Source organism: Moschus berezovskii, chromosome 7 (genome assembly GCF_049115385.1).
Source record: "Moschus berezovskii isolate FMDL1 chromosome 7, NW_MosBer_1.0, whole genome shotgun sequence".
NCBI lineage: Eukaryota > Metazoa > Chordata > Mammalia > Artiodactyla > Moschidae > Moschus > Moschus berezovskii.
In genome coordinates, this window is record NC_142466.1 from 66,726,833 (window position 1) to 66,751,649 (window position 24,817).

At 48.3% G+C, this 24,817-nt stretch overlaps 2 protein-coding genes across 2 annotated transcripts; both read right to left on the reverse strand.

Annotated features, from left to right (window-relative positions):
• Positions 1-1,046: 1,046 nt before the first annotated feature.
• VCP (valosin containing protein) lies at positions 1,047-15,911 on the reverse strand. The gene is made up of 17 exons (XM_055426952.2): positions 15,606-15,911; positions 11,121-11,232; positions 10,763-10,935; positions 9,547-9,689; positions 8,851-8,981; positions 8,052-8,183; positions 6,880-6,982; positions 6,097-6,230; positions 5,883-6,018; positions 5,392-5,504; positions 4,814-4,978; positions 4,602-4,724; positions 4,142-4,354; positions 3,636-3,944; positions 3,205-3,360; positions 1,853-2,007; positions 1,047-1,701 (listed from the first exon to the last, which is right to left on the reverse strand). Exons 1-17 carry the CDS (start codon positions 15,620-15,622, stop codon positions 1,596-1,598), a joined length of 2,421 nt encoding a protein of 806 aa, XP_055282927.1. The 5' UTR covers positions 15,623-15,911; the 3' UTR covers positions 1,047-1,595.
• Positions 15,912-17,131: 1,220 nt separating this feature from the next.
• FANCG (FA complementation group G) lies at positions 17,132-23,663 on the reverse strand. Its single transcript, XM_055426963.2, is given in 15 exon segments — positions 17,132-17,424; positions 17,426-17,506; positions 17,634-17,757; positions 18,193-18,348; positions 18,517-18,563; positions 18,716-19,005; positions 19,270-19,336; positions 19,707-19,858; positions 19,985-20,131; positions 20,228-20,358; positions 20,537-20,672; positions 21,172-21,374; positions 21,606-21,737; positions 22,323-22,413; positions 22,603-23,663. Coding segments are annotated over 15 exon segments (1,875 nt in total). The 5' UTR covers positions 22,699-23,663; the 3' UTR covers positions 17,132-17,402.
• Positions 23,664-24,817: the final 1,154 nt, after the last annotated feature.

Consider the following 24,817-nt stretch of genomic DNA (forward strand, 5'->3'; position numbering starts at 1 on the left):
CTTGCCTTCCGCTCTATCCCCACAGCTTGATGCAGAGGTACCAAAAGTCTTTTCTCCAAAAGACCTTGCCTTTGGTCTCACTGAGGTTAGGCTGTCACAGGGATAAGATGGTGCAACAATGTAAGAGTAAGAAGACTGAAAGCTGAGCCATCAGGATACCTAAATGGTGTGAAAGAAAACCAAAGGAGGAGCAAAGACAAGATCTGGTAGAGAAAAGTGTCACAGTTAACAGTCAATGCAAATCACAAAAATGTAAGAACACCTATTTCATAGCACATGAGTTCAAGATCCCCCAATTTAATCAGCCTATGTAACTATCTTAGTTCTTGCAGATTACCTACCTATAAAGGTCAAACTGGAGGTTGGTGTAAATACTAGAATGACTAGCTTGATTCAGCAGATTATTTTTTCTGCATCATATTCCTCTTCAGTAAGGCATCACGATACCGATCCCAGAAACACCAAGTGATTACGCTGGTACATGTTGAACAAAGAGGACACACTATACCTGGACAAAACTATGCAAGCAATCATCTGAAAAACTAGAAGCAGGGGAGGATGTTTAGTTTAGAAAGAAACACATCCAAAACTAGAATTTTATATTAGAAAAAATGCTATGTTTTTATAATACAAATTACATAAAGGTGGACATAATTGTAAGTGATCCTCAACCAGAACATGAATATATGAAAATTTTTAGATGCATCAAGAGAACATCCATCTCCAAAGACTATACCCCAACCCAGCCTTGGTCAGGAAAAGGGGACTCTACAGGCCTAGTCTCACCATTCCCATCAAATATAGGTAAAGGATGCCACATTCACCACTTCTGAAGTTCCATCAGTCTGCGCCCTGCCGTCCACTGCAGTACTATCCAGTGAAACCGCAGACACTGGGCGAGGCAGCAGTACACCAATGTTAATCAGGAGGGGAAGAGGGTGCAACCTCACTTATCGTATTTCACATTTGGAAGAGTGCCTTGGCAGTGAGGAGCAGCCCAAGGCCCTTCCCAGGAAAGAAGCAGGCACAGGGGCCAGGATTCAGGCTCCATTTTGACCCAACGTTTATTGTCCTTTTACAATATGTCGTTTTTGGTTTAGAAACTGCTTGTGATTAGTTTTCCAACATTAACTCAAAAGCATGTAAAATAAAAATCAACCTACTCTCTATATAAACACCCAGCAACTGTAGCCCTTCACCTTCCTGCCCAGGTTGGGTAGGGGAAAGGGAGGGCTTGGGCAGCATTGAGTGAAGTGCAGATGCTTTGCTGTGGTGATAATGCCTTTGTTCACACCCACAGAGGTTCCCTGCACTGCTCTAAACTACAACAGAAATGGTGTAGGCCCCAGGCCCAATTCCTTGTTGGTAATTCACTCTCCGCCTCCCAAATGAAAATCGCTTTTATTTTATCGCTTTTGTATTTTTTTTTTTTTGCAACAGTAACCCCCTGTCCAGAGTCTGACTGTAGCTGAACTGTTCAGACTGAGGAATGGAGCAGGCTGTGGGCGCACGCCTGGTCCCTCCTGGGCGAGCGCCCCCACCCTCAGGGAACAAGGTCCAGCCAGGCCAGCTCACTGCTTGCTGGCCACCACCACTTAGCCATACAGGTCATCATCATTATCTTCCGTGTACACACTGCCACCTGTGCCACCGCCACTGCCCTGACTGGGGCCAGCTCCACCCTGGTTTCCTGAAGGGAATCTGTAGTAAGAACAGAGGCAAAAAAGAGGGTTAGGATAGGGCTTGTGTAGGATTTTCACAATTACCCCTTCTAGCATCCTTAGGGCTCCCACTACCTTGGTTGTATAGTTCCCCAAGACGACTTAAAGATAACCCACTGAAACCTAGTTACCTGAAGCTGCCAAAGCCCCGACTCTGCTGAAGGGTCTGAGCAAACATTTCATACTTCCGGATGTCATTATCACTGACAGAACGGCGGGCAAAGCGCATGGCTTCCTCAAAGTGATCTCGACGGATCTCAGGCACTGGATCATCCTCTTCTACTTCCTGCAGGATGGGTAAACACAGACCACCAGGGCTGGTTAAGGCTCTGCCTGGATTTGTTGCCTAGCCTTCCTGACCCCATTACTGCAGCAGCAGATTGGGCCTCTCCTAGTCAACTTGAATATGCTGCCAGGCCAATATTCCTAAAACTGAGTCACTGCCTTGCTTAAAAACCTCCCAATGTATTCTGGAAATGGTAAAACTGACTACCAAGAGCTTATGGTGGGAATAAAAAGCTGATTAAAGTGACATGAGAGGGAATTCCATGGTAGTCCAGGGGTTGACACTCCGGGCATCCAGTGCAGGGGCATGGGTTTGATCTCTGATCTGGAAACTAAGATTCTGCACGCTGCAGCCAAAGAAAGGGGGAAAAGTGGCATGAGGGAACTTTTTGGGATGACAGAAATTTGTCTCTCTCAACTGTGGCAGTAGTTACAGAACTTATTTGTGAAAAAGCATGGAAATAGTATACTAAAAATAGTGAATTTTACAATATGTAAATTATACCTCATAAGCCTATATTTTCAAAAAGAAAATGTCAATGGCTCTCAGTGCTTATCACAACTGGGCCTCACTTCCAGTAACACACGACCTCTTTAATGTATGCAGGTTCTCCCAATTCCTGCAGTTCTATTCCTCAAGCAATTTACTTGGGTGACTTACTTCCTTTACCCAACACCTCTATTCTCTTTACAGCCCAGGCTCACACCCTATCTCTTCTACTAAGAAGCCACTCAACGGCTGTGACTTTGGATCACTGCAGTGTATAAGCTTTTATGAGAGGGAGAGAAACATCACTAATGGTAAAGAAAGCCAATTACTTATTTGCTCATTAAGTCAGTTTCCAACACTGTGCCATGATACAGTGGGAAACAAGTGAGATAACAAGAGTCCCTATCTTTATTGAGATTATATACACATACATATCAAATTCTGCATGTAATTCAGGGGGTCCATGGAACACCGGGAATAGGTTCATAGATGCTAGCTTCTCAGCCCCACTCTATTTGTTTCTATGCTCATTTCTTCTCAGCCTTTGTAATTCCTGATTGACGTGGTTATCTACTCAGCATTTTCTCTTCCGTGGCATGCTAAACATCTGACAGATGAACTTTCCAAAACCTTACACTCTAGGGCACTGTGGAGACTGTCCCCTGGCTCCCTACGACGGGCACATCCGGGTTAAGGATGCAGACTCACCATTGCTGATGGGTTGGTCTGCCGCTCCCGTTCTCGCCTGATTTCACTCTCTATCGATTCACGAATGGCCAACTTGCAAGCACGCTGGCAAATCTCTGTCAAGTCAGCTCCAGAGAAGCCATTAGTCATTTTAGCCAGGAACTCTAAATCCACATCCTAAAAGAAGCAACAGAGCAACCTTAGCTTTTAGCCTCTCTTCCACTGAGATACACTGATCTTTGAGCCACCAAAGCACTCCCAATTCCACTTTGTTCCATCTTCCACCACCAGTTTTATTCCTTATTCTAGATCATCTTACTACCTTCAAATCTTCCATCTTCCCTTTTCAACCATAACCCCAGGAATCCCCAGTGGAACCTTGTCCAGGAACCAAGGAGCATTCCACACAGCCTACATATTCACGACCCTGCTACCCAAGACCTTGCACCTGCCTTGGCAACTGGGGACTTGCGCAGGTTGGCCTTGAGAATGGCAACACGGGACTTCTCATCGGGAAGCGGGATATAGATGAGCTGATCAAGGCGGCCAGGTCGCAGGATGGCAGGATCAATGATGTCAGGTCGATTGGTAGCGCCAATGATAAATACATTTTTCTTTGTGGACATGCCATCCATTTCTGTCAGGATCTGGTTGATGACTCGGTCGGCAGCCCCACCACCATCTCCAATGTTGCCACCACGGGCCTTGGCAATCGAATCCAGCTCATCAAAGAACAGTACACAGGGGGCAGCTTGGCGTGCCTGTGAGAGGGACAGATGGACTCAAGCATTAGCACAACTGGGTCTCTCAGACCTGAGAAAAAATGGAAAATAAAGTGACCTTCACTGCCCTAACTGAGCTGCCAGAATGGGATGGTCTTAACTCTCCCAAAGAATAGCCTCTACCCCTAACTTGTTCCCAAGCAAGTGAACTGATAGCCCAGCCACTTGTAGCTCACCTTGTCGAAGATTTCCCTCACGTTGGCCTCAGACTCCCCAAACCACATGGTGAGCAGCTCAGGACCCTTGATGGAGATGAAGTTGGCCTGGCACTCATTAGCAATGGCTTTGGCCAGCAAGGTTTTCCCACAGCCAGGAGGTCCATAGAATAGTACTCCCTTGGAGGGTGTCATGCCAAACTTGAGGAATTTGTCTGGGTGCTCCACAGGATACTGGAAGGAAAAAGAAAGAGGATTCAGGGATATCACCCCCAGTTTGAGAGAAACCCAACCTAACAGAGGCATCCTCCCACACCATCTCATGGTGTACAGCGACAGGCTTCTTGGTGCTTCCAACCTCAGAACAGCAGGTTCCTGAATCATGCTCATAATTTCTGCAATGAAAGGGCCTACACCTGAATACCACCAGCTCAATGACAATGTGCTGAGCCAGTGACCCACCCTGGACCAAGCACCCTACCTGGACCAGCTCCTGAAGCTCACGTTTGACATCCTCCAACCCTCCAATGTCCTCCCAGGTCACCTGTGGCACCTCTACCACAGTTTCCCGCAGTGCTGATGGGTTGCTCTGGCTCAGGGCCCACTAAAAAGGGAAGAAAAACTGGGGATGAGAATTGCCAGGAAGAGATCAAAGTGCATGTGCATGTACCTGAAAGGGAGAGCGGCCCTTACGCGGAAGTCATCCATAGTAACTGCCAAGGAGTTCATGACCTCAGCATCAATGGTCTCGTCTTCTAGATCTATGAGGTCCATCTTCTTGCGGATGGCTTGCAGAGCAGCCTCAGAGCACAGGGCTGCTAAGTCAGCTCCCACATGCCCATGAGTCTCATTGGCTACCTGCAGAGAGAAGATCCACTTACTCTCCTGTTTCTGAGACCTAGCTTAGACGTCTCTATTCTGCCTTAGATTACATAACCCTGCCCTCTTCCTCTGACTTCTATCTCTGGGTCCTCCATTTCCCTAAACACATACCAGCAGCCCTTTCATTAGCTGGACTTTTAAGTATTCCGGCCTGCACTTGGGGCCTGGAAATAAAGCTGCCCCCAATATTCTGGTTCACCCTAATTCAGTGTAAACCAAGCAAAATGCCAACCCTAGTTTCCTGGATTCAATCTCAGACCATTTCCCTTTCCCTGCTCAGGAATTAAATCAATCGCCTCACATCTGAAGCTTCTGTCCCTAGTCAGTTCCCTTCAACTGTCTGGAAGCAAGACATCTGAACTTCTGGCCAGCCCTCATCAACATGACACCTGTTCAAGGTCCACATCATCTGCCAGCTTCATGTTCTTGGTGTGGATCTGAAGAATTTCCAAGCGTCCTGTAGCATCAGGGATTCCAATATCCACTTCTCTGTCAAAGCGACCTGTGAAACGATGCATAGACAGGGATCATTTCTGGTGCATAGGGAAGAAGGGCCCAGGCCTAAGGCGTCCAACCATCCCACTGTGACCAAGAAATGTCTGGTGTTAGCACTGAAAGCCCCATATCTTGGGAAATCCCTCAGTCTCAGGCAAACCAGAATGGGTGGTTACCCTGGACATGACATGGAATAATGGAAAGGACCTTAATCTTTGCCTAACTGCAAAGGGTTTCAAGAAGTCCTCAGAAAAAAAAAAAAGAAATCCACAGGATTAGGTGACTTAAGATGAAGGACAGATATGGGATCAACAGGATTAAGCCCACTGGAGACATAATCTCCCCATGAGCAAAGACAGCAAAAAGAGTTATTTGGGGTTCTTACCAAATCGCCGTAGGGCTGGGTCAATGCTGTTGGGTCTGTTGGTTGCTGCCATAACAATGACATGAGCTCTCTGCTTTAGGCCATCCATGAGGGTCAACAACTGTGATACAATACGCCGCTCCACCTCCCCATGGGTCTGTCAGGACACAATGTCTGGTCAGAAGTGAAGTCAGGACCTTTTAAAACCCTACTATCCCCTTGGTTAAGTTCCTACTTTCTCTCTTTTGGGAGCAATGGCATCCAACTCATCAATGAAAATGATAGCAGGAGCATTCTTCTCAGCCTCTTCAAAGGCTTTACGAAGGTTGCTCTCAGACTCACCAGCCAACTTGCTCATGATCTCAGGACCTGAAAGCAAACAGAATGCATGCAGTGACAAAAATACATCCTCCCTCAATCTCAAAAGTATTTAGATATCCTGTCTGTCTAGCTCAGAGACAGGTCCTGGGTGAGAATGTGGTAACATCTGCCTACTTTCTCATAGTCCCTATCAGCAATTATCCCAGGGTAGCCACCAAGCCAAGATAAAAGGACGTCAAGGGGCTCAATACACTTATCTCAATTGAGCTGACAGGTATGAAGATGGTGACAGCAGATGCTGTGGAACCTCTAGCCAGAGCAGAAACAGCACCAGTTGGACCCCTACCAGTGAAATATCATTCTCAAAGAGATAGTTGATCTCAGTCAGTCTTCCCCCAAACCCTCTCAAATAAGCAAGCATAGACATTTTGAGTTCTCATTCTAACTTACTCCTCTTTAATGTCTTCAGCCTGTTAATGCTCTTGCTCAAGGTTGGCTAGATCAAGGGACACCAGAGTAGCACACCCTCCCCTTGCTGCTTATCTGTCTGCAATGGACTTTAAAATACAAACACTGAAGTATACCTGAGGCTATGTATACAAATAAGCATGTCCATGATTTCTCCTGCTCATGAGACTGGGTCATGCTCAGCTCAGAGTGAAGTCTAGCCAAACACAAAGTGAACCAAGTCTCCTACCATTGATCAAAAAGAAGAAGGCGCCAGTCTCATTTGCCACAGCTCGAGCAATCAAGGTCTTCCCAGTCCCAGGAGGTCCATAGAGAAGGATTCCCCGAGGAGGCTGAGAACCAGTACACAGGGTTGATTAGGTTCAGACTCTCATCTTCTCCCAACCCCAGGTACCCTAAAATGGCCTAAGAAGGGCTCTATTTAAACAGGATGAGAATTAGAGCTCAACTCTGAATGAGCCCTCAAATAGCAGTTGCTAGGAAGACACTTTACTTCAGACCATACTCACTCCTCTTTGCAGCAGAGATAATAATGCCAGAAAGCTGACAATATTTATGAATGCATAGGAGACAAAGAGCAGAGAAACCACACTAAGAAACTCTTAGTGTGAATGAGTCTGAAGATCCTGGATCTAGGAAAAGTATGAGGGCATTAGGTCAAGGGCATGACTTTAGACAGGTAAGAGCCAAGGACTAGGTCAGCCATTTAAGAGTGTTGGCCAGAGGCTCACTCACTGCTATAATCACAACCCTCCAGGATTTAATATCATGTTGGAATGCCTTCCCCTACCAACAGCCACAAGTTTCCCTCTTTGAAACTGTCTTTTCTCTGGCTTCATCCACTGGAAGGATATGGAAAAGTACCCCCAGAAAAGATAGATTTATTTACACAATGTATACTAGGGAAAGGGATAGATGGAAACTTCATCTTTAGGGTGTCCTATGAGATAGGAACAATTGGGATGTTACATTTTAGACCAGCAGTTCTCAAATATTCTGGACTCAGGATCCTTCACACTGTAAATTTCCTTTACTGCTTTTGGGCAACTATTCTAGACAAGTTGGCAAACTATGGTGAGATTTTAAATAATAAATATTTAAAACAGACTATTTATATATTTATAGGGTCCATTAGATCCATTTATAGGGTCCATTAGATAAGAATGGTCTTTACATTTTGAAGGTTGCAATTAAGAAAAAAAATTCAACAGAAAACTTAACTGGCCTATTCTGTTCTAGACCATCAGTATCTTTAACGAATTTAGAGTGTTTTATAAACCTGAATATAGTACTTCCTCTTGAATCCAAGGCAATGAAACACAGATATGAAAACAGGTCCGAGGATTAGACAGTGAGTAATTGTTAATCACCACCCTAGGCTAACAGAGCCCAAATACTCACCTTCACACCAATGGCCTTAAAGAGGGCAGGATGTCTCAGAGGCAACTCCACCATCTCCTTTATCTGAGCTAACTGCTTTCTGCAGCCACCAATGTCATCGTAGCCCACTTCATTCAAGGACTCTTCCTCATCCTGAAGATGGAAGAGAAACAGAAAAGGAGAAGGCAAGAATGCTACGCAGCAAAAGCTGAGTTTCTCTAAAGCTGGTGTAGAGAATCTGCTGTATGAGAAGATTCTCCTCTAAGGGGATCATGTCTCAAAGAACAATTCAAAAAACCCTAGGGCAAGAATTTATTTATATGGCCGTGCTGCGCAGCTTGTGGGATCTTAGTTCCCCAACAGGGATCAAAACCACACCCTAAGCAGCAAGAGTGCAGAGTCCTAACAACCGGACTGCCAGGGAATTTCCAATCTTTGCTTTTACTTTATATTTGTTTATTTATTCCATGGCAAAGATTTCTAGCATAGCCTTTCCTTACTTATTACATTGTCCTTAGTGCGGTGGGCTCCCCTAAGACCTGAAGCTAGAAACTGTGGGAAGTGGGCAGGGGTCTAGATGTCATCATCAGCATCACTTCTTCAAAAATTATTTCAACCACTAGACTCATTAGGCTCAATCTAGATTTTAAAAATTATTGATACCAGATACTTCTAAAGAATACCTAGGTCCAGAAATGAATAGCTATGCTTTCCACCTCTGTGAAGTAGCTTAACCATCAAGCCTGAAGATTCTTTGGAACTACCACACTACAGCCCCACTGAGCACTCACAAAGTAGGGTACCGGAATCAGGAACTCACCTCTCGTTTGATAGGCTCCCCTTCACAGTGGATCACTGTGTCTGGAGCAACAATGCAATAAGGACTGGGATCTGTCTCCACTACTTTGAACTCTACAGCGCGCATTCCACCCCGGACAAGGAAAATGTCTCCTGTGAGAGCAATCAGCACAAGAGCAATCAGAGGTGTCTCTCACCAGACCAAGCTAAGAATTCCCCATCAGAACCTGGGATCTAGAATGCTAAGAAGTCCTTTCTCCTTCCCATTCACATCTTAATAAGCATCAGGCAAAAAGAGAAAGCTAAATTGTGAAAAGTCTCTCTGCCCCTCAAAAGACAGTGAATAAAACCTGATGTGCTAGGAAGAAACCAATAAGATTTTTGACTTCTGGGGTATAGATAACCCAAGCTTGCACAACAACCACCAACAGCAGAACTGTGCTAAGTATTAAAAAAATATTCTGTGGACTGTGATACACCCCAAAATGGCCTACCTCTTCCTTCAGAGATACAAGAGAAGATAGCTTACTGTACTGGAGCAAGGAGGGGGAATGGGAAAAAGTGGAAGTGCAAGGAAGCAGGGAAGGAGAGGGTACACATGTGCAGAATGTGCATGTATGCACACATGTATGAGAATAGACAAAGATGGACCAAGGTTTACTTTTGGGTATCCCTACAACAATAGCCCTTGAGTTCAGTCCTTAGAATTATCTCTCACCTTTCCGGATGGGTCGATAAGCTTCCAGGAAGTACGGCTTAAGGTAAACCTCAAAGAGATTGCCAGTGATGCCTTCCACCGTGTCATCGATGGGTAGTACATGGATGCGTTTGCCATACTTCACATCAGGGCATGGCTGGATGCTGAGGATGAAAAGCAGACGCCACATTACCAACCATACTGCAGCCTCAAGCACTGGGTGTCCAAAAGGGCCTGGCACAGAGAGCTGATGGCGAGCGAAAGAGAAAAGGCAGGGATGGCTTTAGGTGAAGAGAGGCAAGAGGGTAGGGTGGGAGTGAGGGCAAAGCAACAGCCAAGCAGAACAGGTCATACGCAGGGTAGAGTGATAGGGGGAGCCTCTGGAAGAAGCTGCTGGGACTGCCCACTCACAATCAGTGAGGCAAAAGAAAGACCCACACATCTGGAATCCCCACGAAGACACAGGATGGAAGGTCTTCAATGAGCCATATCCAAGGATGACCCATTCTGATTACTACTGGTAACCCAACATCACAAAAGGGGACCTTAGGCTGACAAGTGTCAGGGTCAGAGAAATACAAGTGAAAAAATCATCTTGGTCAGGTGGTCAGAGCACTTTGAGAAAGTGACTAAGCACTTCCAGGAAGAAGGCTCCATAAAATCCCCCCAAAACAATCAGAAGCCTGAGATGTTCCTGGCCGGGTGACAAGATGGTTGGGTAGCAGTGGCCAGTGATGACTTCAAGATGGAGAAACCTCTTGCCTAAAGTCTAAAATCACTCAGACTGGAACTATCCTAGGCCTGGCTCAAACTATGCCTCTCACCTCAATTAGCTTGGATCTTTATACAAACCTGCTAGGAGTCTACCTTCCATGCCCACACTCCCATCTCATTCTAGCCCCGACAAAAGCCATTAATGCAAGGCTATAAGCTTATTTGGCAGATATAGCCCTCAAATGGCATCCTAAACCAAGGTCTATGGTGTGACCCCTGGTAGAAAAAAATAAAGGTACCAAGAAAGTCAAGAAATGCCAACCTGTCCCAAGGGTCATGCAGAGGCAGATTTTGAAGTCCCAGAGGCAGACCCAAAACCTAAAGACAACCTAGAAACCTAAGTCTTCCCAGGGCCTGAAAGCTCCCAATATCTGCAGTTGCCAAGGCCTTTGTGGGGGTACTGCCTGTAAAGCAGGCAGTCTCTGGCCTCCCATCCCTGAGGGGCCAAGAACTCCACACACACCTGATAACATCCCCCAGGTGTACGCGAAGGTTATTCCGAACAACTCTATTCATTCGAATCTTCTCATCAGAACATGTGTCATCAGAAAGCACAATGCACACAGCTTCCCGCCTCTTCTTTCCTTTCAGCAACACTGTGTCACCTCGGAACAACTGCAGTTCATCCATCTTGGGCTGAGGAAAGAAGGTTAAGGCCTTTGGGTCACTGGGCCAGGGGATAAGCAGCAGCCCTGGAGGTTGGGATTCCCAGTAAACCCCACTCTATCTGTGGTCACTGCAAGAAAAATGAGAAAAGAAACCTGGGAAAAGCCCTCAGGTTAAGTGCAATAAGCAAAGATTGGACTGTGGACCCAACTTACCTGGGACAAGGATACCACACTGTTGTCCTCATTGATGGCTTCATCAACAATTAACCGATTGGGACGGTTTTTCTGTTTAAGAATGGCTGTTGATAAATCATCACCTTTTGAACTAAAAAGAGAAGAAGAAGTCAGTTCCAAAACAAATTCCAGTAATGTCCCCACCAGTCTCTAAAACTCACACTTAGGAAAGAAACAGTGCACTGACGAAGTTGTCCCCACACAGAGCTCAAAAAAAGAGAAAGTCAGACAAGATCAAGAATGCTTATCAAGTACATATTACAATTCCTGTTTCAGCAACTCTTGGTATTCCAAGTACTGGTATCCCAGCTGTAAGGCCCCAGGTGATCCTGCCTAGGGTCAGTAAACTAAGAAAACAAAATAAAAGTGGAGGCTGAGCAGTAATTAGAGAAATGGAAATAGTCTTAGACAGTATAGAATAGTGATTAAGAGAAGGGGCTCTGCAGTCAGACCTGTTGGGTCTGAATTCCAACCCTGCCACTTAGCTGTGATCTTGGGCAAGTGATCTGACCTCTCTGGAGGCTGATATAAAATGGGGACTACAGTAGCACTCATCTCAGAGGATTACTATCTTAAGATAGTGAGATGCTGAATGCAAAATGAACTGTCTTAAGTGAGATATGAATGTCTGGCACATGGTATCTGACGTTTAGTATGATTAGCATTGCAGAACATAGCACAAGCTCTTTCTCTGCTGACCTTCTTGCAGTGAGTAAGACATCCCATGGGGCTTGGAGAGGCCCCAAGCCCCACAGAGTAAGCCTAGAAACTATGAAGAAGAATCATTAGAATTACCCTTCCTACTGGCTACCCTTTCCTTCCTTTCTGCTGAACGCCAGAGCATTCTGTGTACCACAGGAATACAAAGCATAAGGACCATCATATTTGAAAAAAGCAAACACAAAACACTATCAGATCTGGAATCTTCACCAGAAAGAAGAAGCTCAAGCTCAAATGGAGTTTCAAGGTTATCTCTGCAAAGACACACACTCCATGGAGTTGGTTCAAAAGTTAAAACCAAGAAATGCTGAGACATGGAACAAATCCAAATCCCTCTTGTCTAAATCAAGGTTGCCTGAGTCTGAACTCAGTTTAACCTACCTAGATAAACTACCTAAACCACTTCCATCACTTCGTGGGAAATAGATGGGGAAACAGTGGAAATAGTGTCAGACTTTATTTTTTTGGGCTCCAAAATCACTGCAGATGGTGACTGCAGCCATGAAATTAAGACACTTACTCCTTGGAAGGAAAGTTATGACCAACCTAGACAGCATATTAAAAAGCAGAGACATTACTTTGCCAACAAAGGTCCGTCTAGTCAAGGCTATGGTTTTTCCAGTGGTCATGTATGGATGTGAGAGTTGGACTGTGAAGAAAGCTGATTGCTGAAGAATTGATGCTTTTGAACTGTGGTGTTGGAGAAGACTCTTGAGAGTCCCCTGGACTGCAAGGAGATCCAACCAGTCCACTCTAAAGGAGATCAGTCCTGGGTGTTCATTGGAAGGACTGAGGCTGAAGCTGAAACTCCAATACTTTGGTCACCTCATGCGACAAGTTGACTCACTGGCAAAGACCCTGATGCTGGGAGGGATTGGGGGCAGGAGGAAAAGGGGACAAGAGGATGAGATGGCTGGATGGCATCACCAACTTGATGGACATGACTCTGGGTAAACTCCAGGAGTTGGTGATGGACAGGGAGGACTGGTGTGCTGCGATTCATAGTGTTGCAAAGAGTTGGACACAACTGAGCGACTGAACTGAACTGAAACCACTTCCCAACACCAATTTCTCTGCGGGCTCTCCCTTTGAAGAGGTCTTACCTTCTCTTAATAAGGCTCAGGAAAACATGGGCATTAACAAAAATAAGGAGGCCAGACAATGGAAGACACCAAGGAATAAATAAGAAACATTTCCCATGGATTATTTCTTCACTCAGCAACTTAACAAGGGGTGTGTTTGTGTGTGTGTGAGCTTCCTGGCACTAGAGATACAGAATCTGTCTGCCAATGCAGGAGACTTGGGTTGATCTCTGGGTCAGGAAGATCCCCTGGAGGAGGACATGGCCACCTACTCTTTAGTATTCTTGCCTGCAGAATTCCATGGACAGAGCAGTTTGGCAGGCTATGGTCCATAAGGTTGCACAGAGTTGGACATGATTGAAGCAATTTAGCATGCACGCATATATATGTTTTTCCCTGGTGGCTCAGATGGTAAAGAACCTGCCTGCAATGTGGGAGACCTGGGTTTGATCCGAGTTGGTAAGATCCCCTGGAGAAGCAACTGGCTACCCACTCCAGTTTTTCACCAGGCACCATTCTAGGATCTGGGAATTATCAGCCAACAAAAGACAAAATAGTATTCCTACTGGAAATATCTTCACAATTTGCAAGAAAAAAAGATGTCTATACTCTAGAATAACAGCTAGGAAGTTAACAGGATTTTTTTTTTTACATCTTTTGGTCCTGATATATTCAAAAGTAATATTACACAAATCCCACTCATCTAAAAATGTTATAAGTTTTCTGCTGACCCTCTCACATAACCTGGATCTTTATTTATTCCCTTTAAACTAATTTCCAAGAGTGGAGTTTCCTTAGCTCAAGTTTGCCTCCCTCAACCCAAAAGTCCCCTGGAGAAGGAAATGGCAACCCACTCCAGTATTCTTGCCTGGAGAATTCTATGGACCGAGGAGCCTGGTGGGCTACAGTCCATGGGGTCACAAAGAGATGAACGTGACTGAGTGACTAACTTTTTAACCCAAAAGTGGTGATCACAATGCTGCAGAGACATACACTTCCAATGTTTATAAACATCCTGGAAAGCAACCATGGTCAATATGAGAGGGCAATTTAAATTCATCAATTCTCCCTCTCTCCCATGCATCAAAATATCCTTCAAGGGCTGCCCACCTTCCTGTCTGATGTATAGGACTAAGGCTAGAAAAAAATAAAATATCAGGTGCCTCTAGCCATCACTTTGTATTTTAACCCCAAAGCTGCATTTTAGGAAAATCTCCATTCTGCCTACGTTCCTGACCCTGGCACTGGAGAAGAGTGGGATGCTCTTAAACGACCTTTAATTCCACATCTATCTACTGAGATCAAAGAAGTAACCTCTACATGACGGAATTCAGTTTGATCCCGGGCAAACAGTCCTGGAGAACTGTTTTGGGGGACATCCTCTTGGTCTTTGGCATGATTCAGGCCCTTTTCAGAACCCCAACGGGCCACAGAAGACTTGGACAGAGTTCAGGTAAGAGTCATCAAGATGACCCAGAGATCAGAAACTGTCTTATGAGGCCAGGTTCCAAGAATTCTGGACTTTTACTTTCAGTCTTGGAAACTAAAGACTAAGCGACTACTTTAATTATTAAGTAGTTCTTTTAAATAGGCACCTGAGTAATACTTCATCTAAATTCAGAAACTTGAAAATAAGGAACACCTCTCAAAAAAAAAAAAAAAACACCTAAACTCTCAAGTCAGTAAAGTGATTTGTACAGAAGGGTTTCCACAGGATAGCAGTGTCTCCCCCTATACTCCTAGTATTTAAAGGTCTTGACTCTAAAATGGGCAGAGGTGGTCAGGTTTTATCTGATGCTTTCCTGAGCAGAGTGCCCAGGATTTCTCAACATAGCTGCTTTGGGAAAGGAATGGGAGTTTAAGGGAACTCTAACCTTCACACCACGAAGGCTGAAATCTAGAAAGGCCGACAAAAACCGAACTGAGATTTGAATTTTAGCAAGAACCTAAAGAATCCCATTTCACAACATCAAGGAAAACTGAGGAAAGCCTTCTCGTATGAATAACAAGCCTCAAGTAGTAATATGAAGGCGGCCAGAACCGAACGGCTGGGCCCGCCCTCTCAACACTCAGGTCTTCAACTACTGGCCACGCCGACCCAGCTCTAAAAGGGCTTTCGTGAGCTTCCCTGAGCTCCCAGGCCTTTCCCAGCTCCGGCCTCCGCCTCGGTCTCCGGGCTAAGGCCTTCACGTGGCTCAAAGTCCACGCCCACCGGGCCCAGTTAGGCGTTGGGCCCGCCGTGGAGCCTGCGCTCTCCTGGGACCAAAGGCCCAAAGCGGGTGGCAGGATCAGATGGCAGGTGGGCGCCGCAAGGCCCCGGGGCTCTGCGCAGTCAGTGTGAGCCCGCAGACCTCACTAGGCCGGGACGGCCCTTCCGAAGGAGCCAATCAGGCCGGCCGGGCCTGCATGACACAGCACGATCTGGCCCAGGCCCCGACCCAGGCCCAACGCAAGCCCCGCCTAGGGGGCGCGCGGGTGCGCAGCTGGGCCCGGTGGGGTCCGCGGCTCCTCATTCGCCCCCTTCCTCTTCTTCCCTCTCCCTCGTTCCCTGTCTCCACCTCCAAGGCGCGCCCACAGCCAGGCCCGGCCGGGCCTACCCAGCGCGGTGGGTCTCCCGGTGCGCGCACCCACAGGGGGCGGACGGGCGCGCGCACACACTCACTCAGCTCCGGAGGCCATGGCGCGCGCTTCTCCCAGCCGGCGGCTGTGGCGGACCGCGGGTAACGGCTCTGAGGGGTGGCAGGCGACCGACTGGGCCGGGACTCGGCTCTCCCGGAGGGGTGGCGAGTGGCGGCGACAAACCCGCAGGCCTCCCTCTCGTTTTCTCCCAGCGGCACTCGGGCGGTGGACGAGCGAGCGGGCGACGCTGGCGCCTGATCCGCGAGGGGGTAGCGGCAGCGACGACTCAAACGACGGCAGCAGACGCTTCGCTAAGACTGAGCGGAGAAGAGCCGAATCATCGGAAGGAGAGGTGCTCTCACCCCAGCCAATCAGCGTCTGCTCTGGCGACTCCCGCCCGCCTCTCCGTGCCTCTCCCCAGCAACCCGCGGATCGGAGCCAATCAGGAAATTCGTTTGTGGCCTGGCTCCCGCCTCAGGGGCGCAACACGCCTAGTAACGCCACGTCAATTGGCCGCAAAGCTACGCTTCCTCGACGGATTGGGATTTCCGACCAATCAACGAAAAGAATAGGGCCAGATCGACTGGCGAAAGGAGAACCTTTATCCCTGGGAGACAGACGCTCCCACTTGGCTCCAGTTCATTGGCTCCTGAGTTTACCCTACTAGAAAAACCTGGCACAATGGATTGAACCCTTATATTAGTCTAGTCCAGTTGTATTGATAAACTACACACCCGTCTTCTACCAAAACCTGAGTATCCACTCTAACCCCTCTCCTTGCTCCTTCAGGACGCCGGCTCCAGCCACCTTTATTCTGGACTCTGACTAGCACCCCAGCTCTAAATCCACTCTACTCTATCGTCTTTACACCCTTTGGTAATCGTAATCCCATAGGCTTTACAGTTTCTCGGGGCTTGGGGATACATGTTTCCTTTCCACTGGTTATTAATATTCATGGCTAAAGGAGGGAGTGGACGCAAGTCCAGAAAGGAGTCAAAACGCAGCTACAGAACACACAGCAGATTCAACAGAGCCCAAGGCAGCAAGAAAATTGTACACTGAGACTTGGAAGTCCTTGGGCCCAAAATATCAGGTTGTTGCTGTTAAGTCGCTAAGTCGTGTCCAACTCTGCAACCCCAAGACTGCAGTGTGCCTGTCTTTCCTGTCTTTCACTATCTCCCAGAGTTTGCTCAAATTCATGTCCAAATCGCCAGGTAGCCCTAACTATATTTAGTATGCAGCTTTGGGGGCCCGTTGACTGAATTAACCCTTCAACCCCTATTGACATAGGCATATTTGACTATAACAGTGGAAATCCAAATTTGGGATTAGGGTCGGGATGGGAAATCTGAGACTCAGAGGTCTGCTTGTTTCTCTCCTCTAAGAAATTTTGCTTTCAGGTAACAAGGATTAAAAGCACTGCTTCTTGAGTAAGGATTCCCTTAGCTCTTTCTCAAGGCTCATAAGGCAGATGATATTGGGAGAGGGTATCATGGACAACCGGCACTCATCTGAATCAGAAAGCTTTGAGCCTTCCCACTCAAGTATATGTAGTAGGCAGACAACAGATAGATAAGAAATTTTACTCAACACATGAAAAGGGAAACAGGATAAAAGGTGCTATGAGCAAGTCAATGCCTTGTTGGTGGAAGCAGGGCTTCTCTGGAATCAGAACAGCAGTAACCAAACCAAATTTTGCAGGACTACCACCAACCTCTCCAATGCCAGACATATACTGGAATGGTCAGCTCCAGCCACATTTCCCAAGGATGGGATAGCAGAAAGCCCTCCCACAGATGGCCCACTGAGGCCCCAGTTCTGGTTCTTTGAAACATGGCAGCTACAGGTCACAAGTCTCCAGATGTCTGAAATTCCTCACGAAGGGTTTCACGGTCAGGGGGACGGATCCAGCCCAAACAGGTTTCTAAGTATAGGGGGAGGGACCTGAAAGCAAAAAGGGTGATGTCTAAGGGAGGATAGGCAGAAGACTGAATAGCCATTCACTCCCTTAATTCACCAACACCCCCAATAGGCTTAGGACTCTAGAAGCAGGCTGCCCCCTTAACCTCACCATGCAGTATTTTCCTGTGGCAACTCAGTTTGGGCCTCCAGCCTCCGCCAGAGAGCAGTGGCCTCATCCCTCCGATCCAGCCTCCTCAGAGTCTGAAGCAGGTGATAGGAAGCATCTTGATTACCTGTAGCCCCACCCCAGAGCACAGGGCCTTAGAACTTGACACAGACTTAACATCATTTTCTAAGGGGAAACTAAGGCCTAGAGCAGGGATGTATTTTGCCTACATGGAATCAGGGTATATCACTGTCAACAATGCCTAACCCTGGGTACTCCCTGCCCAGAACAAAGGGCTCAGCTGACCCTGCTCATGCCCAACATACTCTCAGCACAAGTATGGTCTTTGTGTCTGAAGACATTAGGAAGCCTAGAGCCTTCACACGTGCTTGTATGTCTTGCATGTGTCTGCACAACTGTTATGTATCCCTATATACAGGCACAACCCCATTCACCCCGCCTATCAAGGAACATCACTCTTACACTAATTCCCAAGTACCTCCCCCATGGCCCTCTGTCCTCACACATCTGTGCATAGCTGATGGCCTGCATATGTACTTACCTGGGCACATCTGCACACTGAGAAGGAAGTCCTGTAGGGCTTTGGTATCCTGGCCAAGGGCCACCCATTCCAGTCCACGACTAATCAGGGCAGCTGTCTGAAGCTGTTGTAGTGCCATATCTGACGTACACTCCTGCTCACAGCTGGAAGCAGGCCCTGGGGACCTCTCCAAAAATCAAGACATTTGTTTCCAACCAGACCGTCCCCAAAGCCTCAATGCCGTATCTCTTGTGTTTGGAGTCCCTTTCTCTTAAATCTCTTGGTGGGCTAGGACACATGGAAGGAAACCACCACCACCACAGAGGAAAACTAAGTCTAGCTCACCTTGTTCTTTATCCTTAGGTGTGGCCCGGAAGAGCAGCTCAAGACACCTGAAGTGGGACAGAGAGCAGGGTTAAAGAAGGGTTAACCTCAGAAACTCTGGGGTGAGTAGAGTAAGAATAGAGCTCACCAACTCAGGTCCCAATTACTCAATTATCCCTCCACATTTCCCCTAGGGTCCTGGTTGGCTTCCTGGACTCACCGGCTATATTCACTAATTGCCTCCTTTTGGGCCCCCAGTTGCGCCCAAGCTTGGCCCTGAAGCAGATGGGTAGCAGAGACCCAGGGTGAGCAGTGTGGTGACTCTTTGGTTCTTCTTCTGGCATCTTCCCACAGCCGAGGCCTCTTGGGAAGCAGAAATGATGTGCGGCTAAGCAGCTCCTCACATACGGTCAAAGCATCCTGGGCTCGGCCTGCCTGGATTAATGCTGCTGCTGCCTCCAAAAATAACTCAGGCACACAGGGCCCTCGGGGGCAAGGTGGTGGGGAGAACTGGGGTGGGAAGAGAATGCAATGCAGTGTCCTGAGGAGACATAAACCACTACCTCCACCACCATCACCAGGCTCTAGTATCATGCAGGGACCATCCACTGCTTGCTGCCCTGGATCTCCCTTGCTCTGGGAACCTTCCCAATCTGGTCTCCCAGAATGGACAAAAAGAAGAGCAGAGGAAAAGTCGGAAAAAAGCACTCCTGCTCTTCTCCAAAGGAAACTCCAACTCTCCCACCCCACTACATAGAAATGTGGCATACCCACCTTTGGCTCTGAGCCATCCAGCAACAGGGCGAGCAGGTCCAGATAATGTTCTGCAGCGTCCACTGCCCTGAAGAGTCACAACCCAAGAGCCTCACCTTAGGCTATAGCAGGGCCCTCCAAAAGCTCTTAGCTAAGGGCCCTGGGGTGAGGGAAGGGTGAGGTGTGGGACTCCAACATTGGTTCAGTATGGATCTACACTATTTACAGACTGGATCTGGGAGAAAACTTTATAGAGTTTTCAAGATACAGGAGGTTAGTGACAGGGTAAAGAGTCCTCGGCTCAGGTCCAGTAGCAAGGCAGGAAGCTGATAATGGGGACCCATGTCCCACCCCTGACTTATTTATCCTCTCAACTTGCAAGAACAGAAGCAGAGTCACACCACAGGGGAGGCATCAGAAGTGGGAAGAGGAGCTCAGGTGAGCAAGATGGACCTCACCTTCCTGTCTGTAGGCATCGGCTTGCTAGCAGGTACTTGGCCTGGCTCTGTGTGCCACAGTGAAGGGGTGAGGTTGGGTCAGGTCGTGGGAGTAATAACTCTACCTCAATAAGAAGCTGACGGGCCTCAGGGATACAAGTGATACTCAAAGCCTAACAAAAAGAAGAAAGTATCTATAATCTCCGGGAACTATACATCCTTCTACTTAAACCTTGACTAGTCACACCAACACAAGCATCTCAGCATTTCCCGCATCTTTGCCTGGCATAGTTCCTTACCTCAACCAGCAGCTCCAGACTCTCAATTTCCGCTGCTATGTTCCCCAGTTGCTGATATAGCCTGGAGGCCTCCAGAAGCGGGGGACCCCAGGTTGATCCCTCTTTCAGGGCTGCAACCAAGTAGAGCAGAGCTCTCTGTGGACTGCCCTAGAGGGGTGAAAGGACACAAAGGACACAAGCCTCAGCTACCCTCACAAAGTAGAAAGCTGTGGTTTCTCCAACTCATCCTAGGACGGTCTTTACCATCTTACGAAGACAGGTCCCCAGGGCTGTGTATACCTGGACCAACAGAGACCGTGGGCACAGACCTGAGGCCGCTTCATGTAGGCTGCTCAGTGCCTTGGGCAAGTTCCCTGTGATCAGCTCCTGGAGGCCTGTGGGCAAGCAGGGTGTGAGCTTAGAGATGCCAACAGGGCAAGCAGGCCTGATGGGGAAGAAGAGCACAGAGAAGTTCCACCAAGTTGAATCGTACAGGACAGAAAAGACATGAGCCCAGAGGACTTCTTAAGACAGGAAATGGAGAGGAAGGGACAAGTCACATTGCTAACTGGCCTTGACGATAGGCAAATGCTGTCAGAAGGACATCCCTCAAGCCTCGGGCATCCTGCAGGGTCAGCGGAGCATCTGACTCCTCAGCTGGGGGTCTCCAAGTTTTCAGAAGAAGCAGCATATCCTCAGAGGCCCTGCTCTGGGGAAGAAGGATAATGAGAAGTTCCAGGTTTGTAACTAACCCTTCTCTATCTCAGTCTGCCCTGACTGGACTTTAAACTCAAGGATCCTCTTGATTCTTGTTCCTTCATTTCTAAGAGATTAATAGCTGTGGGGAAAGGATACAGGTAGGAAGAAAAATCTGGGGCAGTGATGATCTTAATGAGTCTTCTCACTCAGGATAAGTCCACGAGGATACAGAGCAGGGACCATGTTTGGGTTACTGATGCGAAGACTGAAGCACGGAATTGACTTCAGCAAGGTCACAAGAGCCCTAATTCTACCCAAGATAATCAAGCTCCCAAGAAAATCCCTCCAGTGAGGAATAAGTCAGAGCAAGGTCACCTAAGAGTCCTGAGAGAACCGGGATCTTCTGAACACCAACCCAGCAGCCTTTCCAGCACATAATGATGATACTGCAGCTAGGAAGGGTGGGAGGAGGAAAGAGACCCTCAGATCCAGATCACTATCTGAATTACCTGGCCAACAGTCAGGGTCTGCAGCAGCAAGGTCAGGTCCCCAAGACAGTTCGTGGTCAGCCAAAGGGCAGCCTGCAGGCCGGCAAGGTGGTGAAGGACAGGGAGCAGCTCCGGCAGAAGGGAGGAAACACGGAGGGCGGAGTCCCACAGCCCCCTGAGCCCATGTTCCAGCCTGGCTTCCAGCTGCCCCTGTGTCTCCAGCACTGTAGAGCATACACACACATAGAGCTGAGGTGCAACCTCATCTCTGGCTTTCCTTCTCTGCAGGAGCCCAAAAGTCATAAAGGTGCTCCTGGTCTGAGGAACACATGGAGGATCAAAGAAGGGCGTCTCTGCAGAGGTGATAGATTATGTTGTTCCTCCTCTCCCCCCTGCAAGAACTTAAGCCCAGACTGAGGCTGGCAGGGGCATGGAAGGCAATCTCTGGCCCTCACCTCTCTCTAGGCCCTGCTGGATATCCTGTGCCAGGTCCTCACTGAAACCCTGGGCCAGGTTTGCCCTCAGGGTAATAAAGTTGCAGATGACAGTCAGTTCCAAAGGGAGAACAGAAACAGTCGCAGGGAGCCCTGGAGCAACAAATGCTGATCTCGCAGACCACTCTCAGGTGAAAGAGATCACCCCACCCCAACCAAAATGGCCTCAATAAAGAACCCACTCTGGCAGATTATAGAACAGCCAGAATGTTTTCCAAATAGACCATCTTGGAAACCACTTCTTCAAACGCTTCTGTGTGTGTACGTGTTTGTGTGTGTGTCTAAGGAAGAGAGATTCACCTGTACAAAGATGATTCCATTCCAGTCTGTGTCTTAAACAGGACCCCTTCAGTTCAGTTCAGTTCAGTCGCTCAGTCGTGTCCGACTCTCCGCGACCCCATGAATCACAGCACGCCAGGCCTCCCTGTCCATCACCAACTCCCGGAGTACACTCAAACTCTTGTCCACAGAGTCGGTGATGCCATCCAGCCATCTCATTCTCCGTCGTCCCCTTCTCCTCCCGCCCCCAACCTTTCCCAGCATCAGAGTCTTTTCCAGTGAGTCAACTCGTCGCCCCTTACCCCCTGAATAATCACCTCAATTCTAGACATGCAGAAGAGGAAATGGTCTTTGGATGTGGAGGGCAGGAGTGACCATCCTGGGGAGGGCCCTACTTACCCCGCAGACTACAGAGGAGTTCCTTGAGCCCTTCCAGTGCATCCTGAGCCAACTGCTGTCGCCTCAGAGGCAGGCTTGAGTCCTGAGCAACCTGTCAAATGTGGGATGGGGTAATAGTACTTTCCTTACAGCTGTGGCAAGGGGTGTCATTCTCCAGCCATTTCTGGTTCTTTAGGGGAGGTCAAGCTCAGACCCTCCCCACTGGCCAGAGTAAATCCACTGCATACCCTTTTCCTGGTATCTGGGGGTTGCAAAGCAAGGGTCCCAGCAACCACGTTACCTTGGCCTGTCGAACTAGCTGGTCATTCTTTTCCCTCCACAGGTCCAGGCAGCTGACGTGCGAGGCTGAAGAGCCCAGAGTCGTCTTGTGAGCCATGATAGCCAAGGCTGGGCCCAGACACCTGAAGGGGGCTGCTGAAGGGCAAGCCTGAAGCCCCCACTAAGCAAGGAAGAAAGGGTTCGTGCACTTCTGCCCCGGGCTAAGAATCCTTTGCTGTTCGCGGGGTTCCAGTCAGGACGGCCTACCTTTTCCGGAGAAACGGACTCTCCCCTGCTTGGCGGAGATTCCACCTCCGCCTTTTCTACCCGCGCTTCTGGTTGGCCCGGTTGGCAAAATGCTAGGCGGCGGTTGGTCGTCTTCAAGGGTTACTTACTCCTCGCGGGAAATTGGAAGAAGAAACAAGAAGGGGCCAGACCAGAGAGGGAGGCAGAGACGGGCCAGAGACCGGAGGCGTGACTGAGTGGGCAGGTCGGAGGGCTCGCCGTCCCGCTGTTCAGTCATCGAGGTTGCCAAAGCCTTGGGAAATTGATCTCAACACCCGGAACCCGCGGCGTAGCCCTTCCCTCCCAGCTAAAGGTCCACATCGGCAGGGAACTCCCCCGCCGCGGCAGGCTGGCCCGCCCTATGCATGCTGGGAGTTGTAGTACCAGTGGGAGCCGCCAGGAAAAGTCCAGCCCCAGAAGTCTGTTCGAAAAGAACTGACCAGGACTTCCTGGTGGTCCAATGGTTGAGATCCCCAAAGCAGGGATCACGGTTCGATCCCTGATGGAGGAGGGCCCCACATGCCTCAGGGCAACTGAGCCCAGGAGCCACAATTACTGATTCTAACAGCTGCAACAAGAGAAGTCACCCAAGGAGAAGCCCGCCCACCACAAGGAAGAGTAGTAGCCCCTGCTCCTGGCAACTAGAGAAATTTTAGGTGCAGCACGAAAGACCTAGCATAGCCATCAGTTCAGCTCAGTTCAGTGCAGTCGCTCAGTCGTGTCCGACTCTTTGCGACCCCATGAATCATAGCACGCCAGGCCTCCCTGTCCATCACCAACTCCCGGAGTTCACTCAAACTCATGTCCATCGAGTCGGTGATGCCATCCAGCCATCTCATTCTCTGTCGTCCCCTTCTCCTCCCACCCCCAATCCCTCCCAGCATCAGTCTTTTCCAATGAGTCAACTCGTCGCATGAGGTGGCCAAAGTATTGGAGTTTCAGATTTAGCATCAGTCCTTCCAATGAACACCCAGGATTGATCTCCTTTAGAATGGACTGGTTGGATCTCCTTGCAGTCCAAGGGACTCTCAAGAGTCTTCTCCAGCACCACAGTTCAAAAGCATCAATTCTTCGGCGATCAGCTTTAAGTTAAATAAATAATAACTGACTGGAGACGGAGACCCTTGGTAATCAGCACATCCTATGACCATGAAGCACTAACATGCTCACCAGTCTGTTCAACCGCATGCAGTCCCACTAGCTGGCTGTGCAGCCCCATGCTTGTGCACCCTGCTCAAATGTACCTGCCCAATCCTTTCAACAAATGGAGGGAAAAGAACTGGACCTCCATATGCAAAGAAGAAACAAACTGCAACCCTTGCTATCTACAAAGTCAACTCAAAATGGATAAACTGGACTCGATTAAAATTAAAACCTCTTTTGCCACAAAGACACCATCAAAGATGTAAGTCAAACCATTATGCTGTACACCTTAAACAGTGATGTCAATTATATCTCAATAAAACTGGGGGGGAAATTCAGAGATGATTTCTCAATAGAAAATAAATACAAGAAAATTCAAAGAAGAGTCACAAAGTGGGGGAAATTATTTGCAAATCATATACCTCATCTCTTCAAGTGGTCTCATCTCTTCCTGTTCTGAGCACCCTCAAACCTCAAACCCCAGTCCTGACCCTTCTCTTCAGAAACTGCTTCCCATTTTTTTGGTGGACTTTTCCATGAGGATTTCATGCAAGCACTTCAACACAACATAGAGGGGCACCGGAGACATCTGAGGATCTTCAGATTCATACGGTTTTGGCCCAAAGTCAGGAATAATCAATGGGACAAGGTGTGTTAGATGGGCAAGTAGGTCTGATCCAGGGAGGCCTCCACAGGAGAGAAGGGCAACGAGTGTTCTGAAGTGAGAGCACACACCGAGGAGGAGACACAGCACTACTGGGGCTGCAGAGGAAAGCCGGCGCCCCATGATGCGGCTCTGTTATCGGCCA

Excerpts from the sequence above, each read along its gene's own strand:
- VCP (XM_055426952.2), bottom strand. Across the intron at positions 6,019-6,096 it reads TTGCTCCCAAAAGAGAGAAA|ACCCATGGGGAGGTGGAGCG; the intron begins GTAGGAACTTAA and ends GTGTCCTGACAG. Across the intron at positions 4,355-4,601 it reads AGCTTCAGGAGCTGGTCCAG|TATCCTGTGGAGCACCCAGA; the intron begins GTAGGGTGCTTG and ends TTTTCCTTCCAG.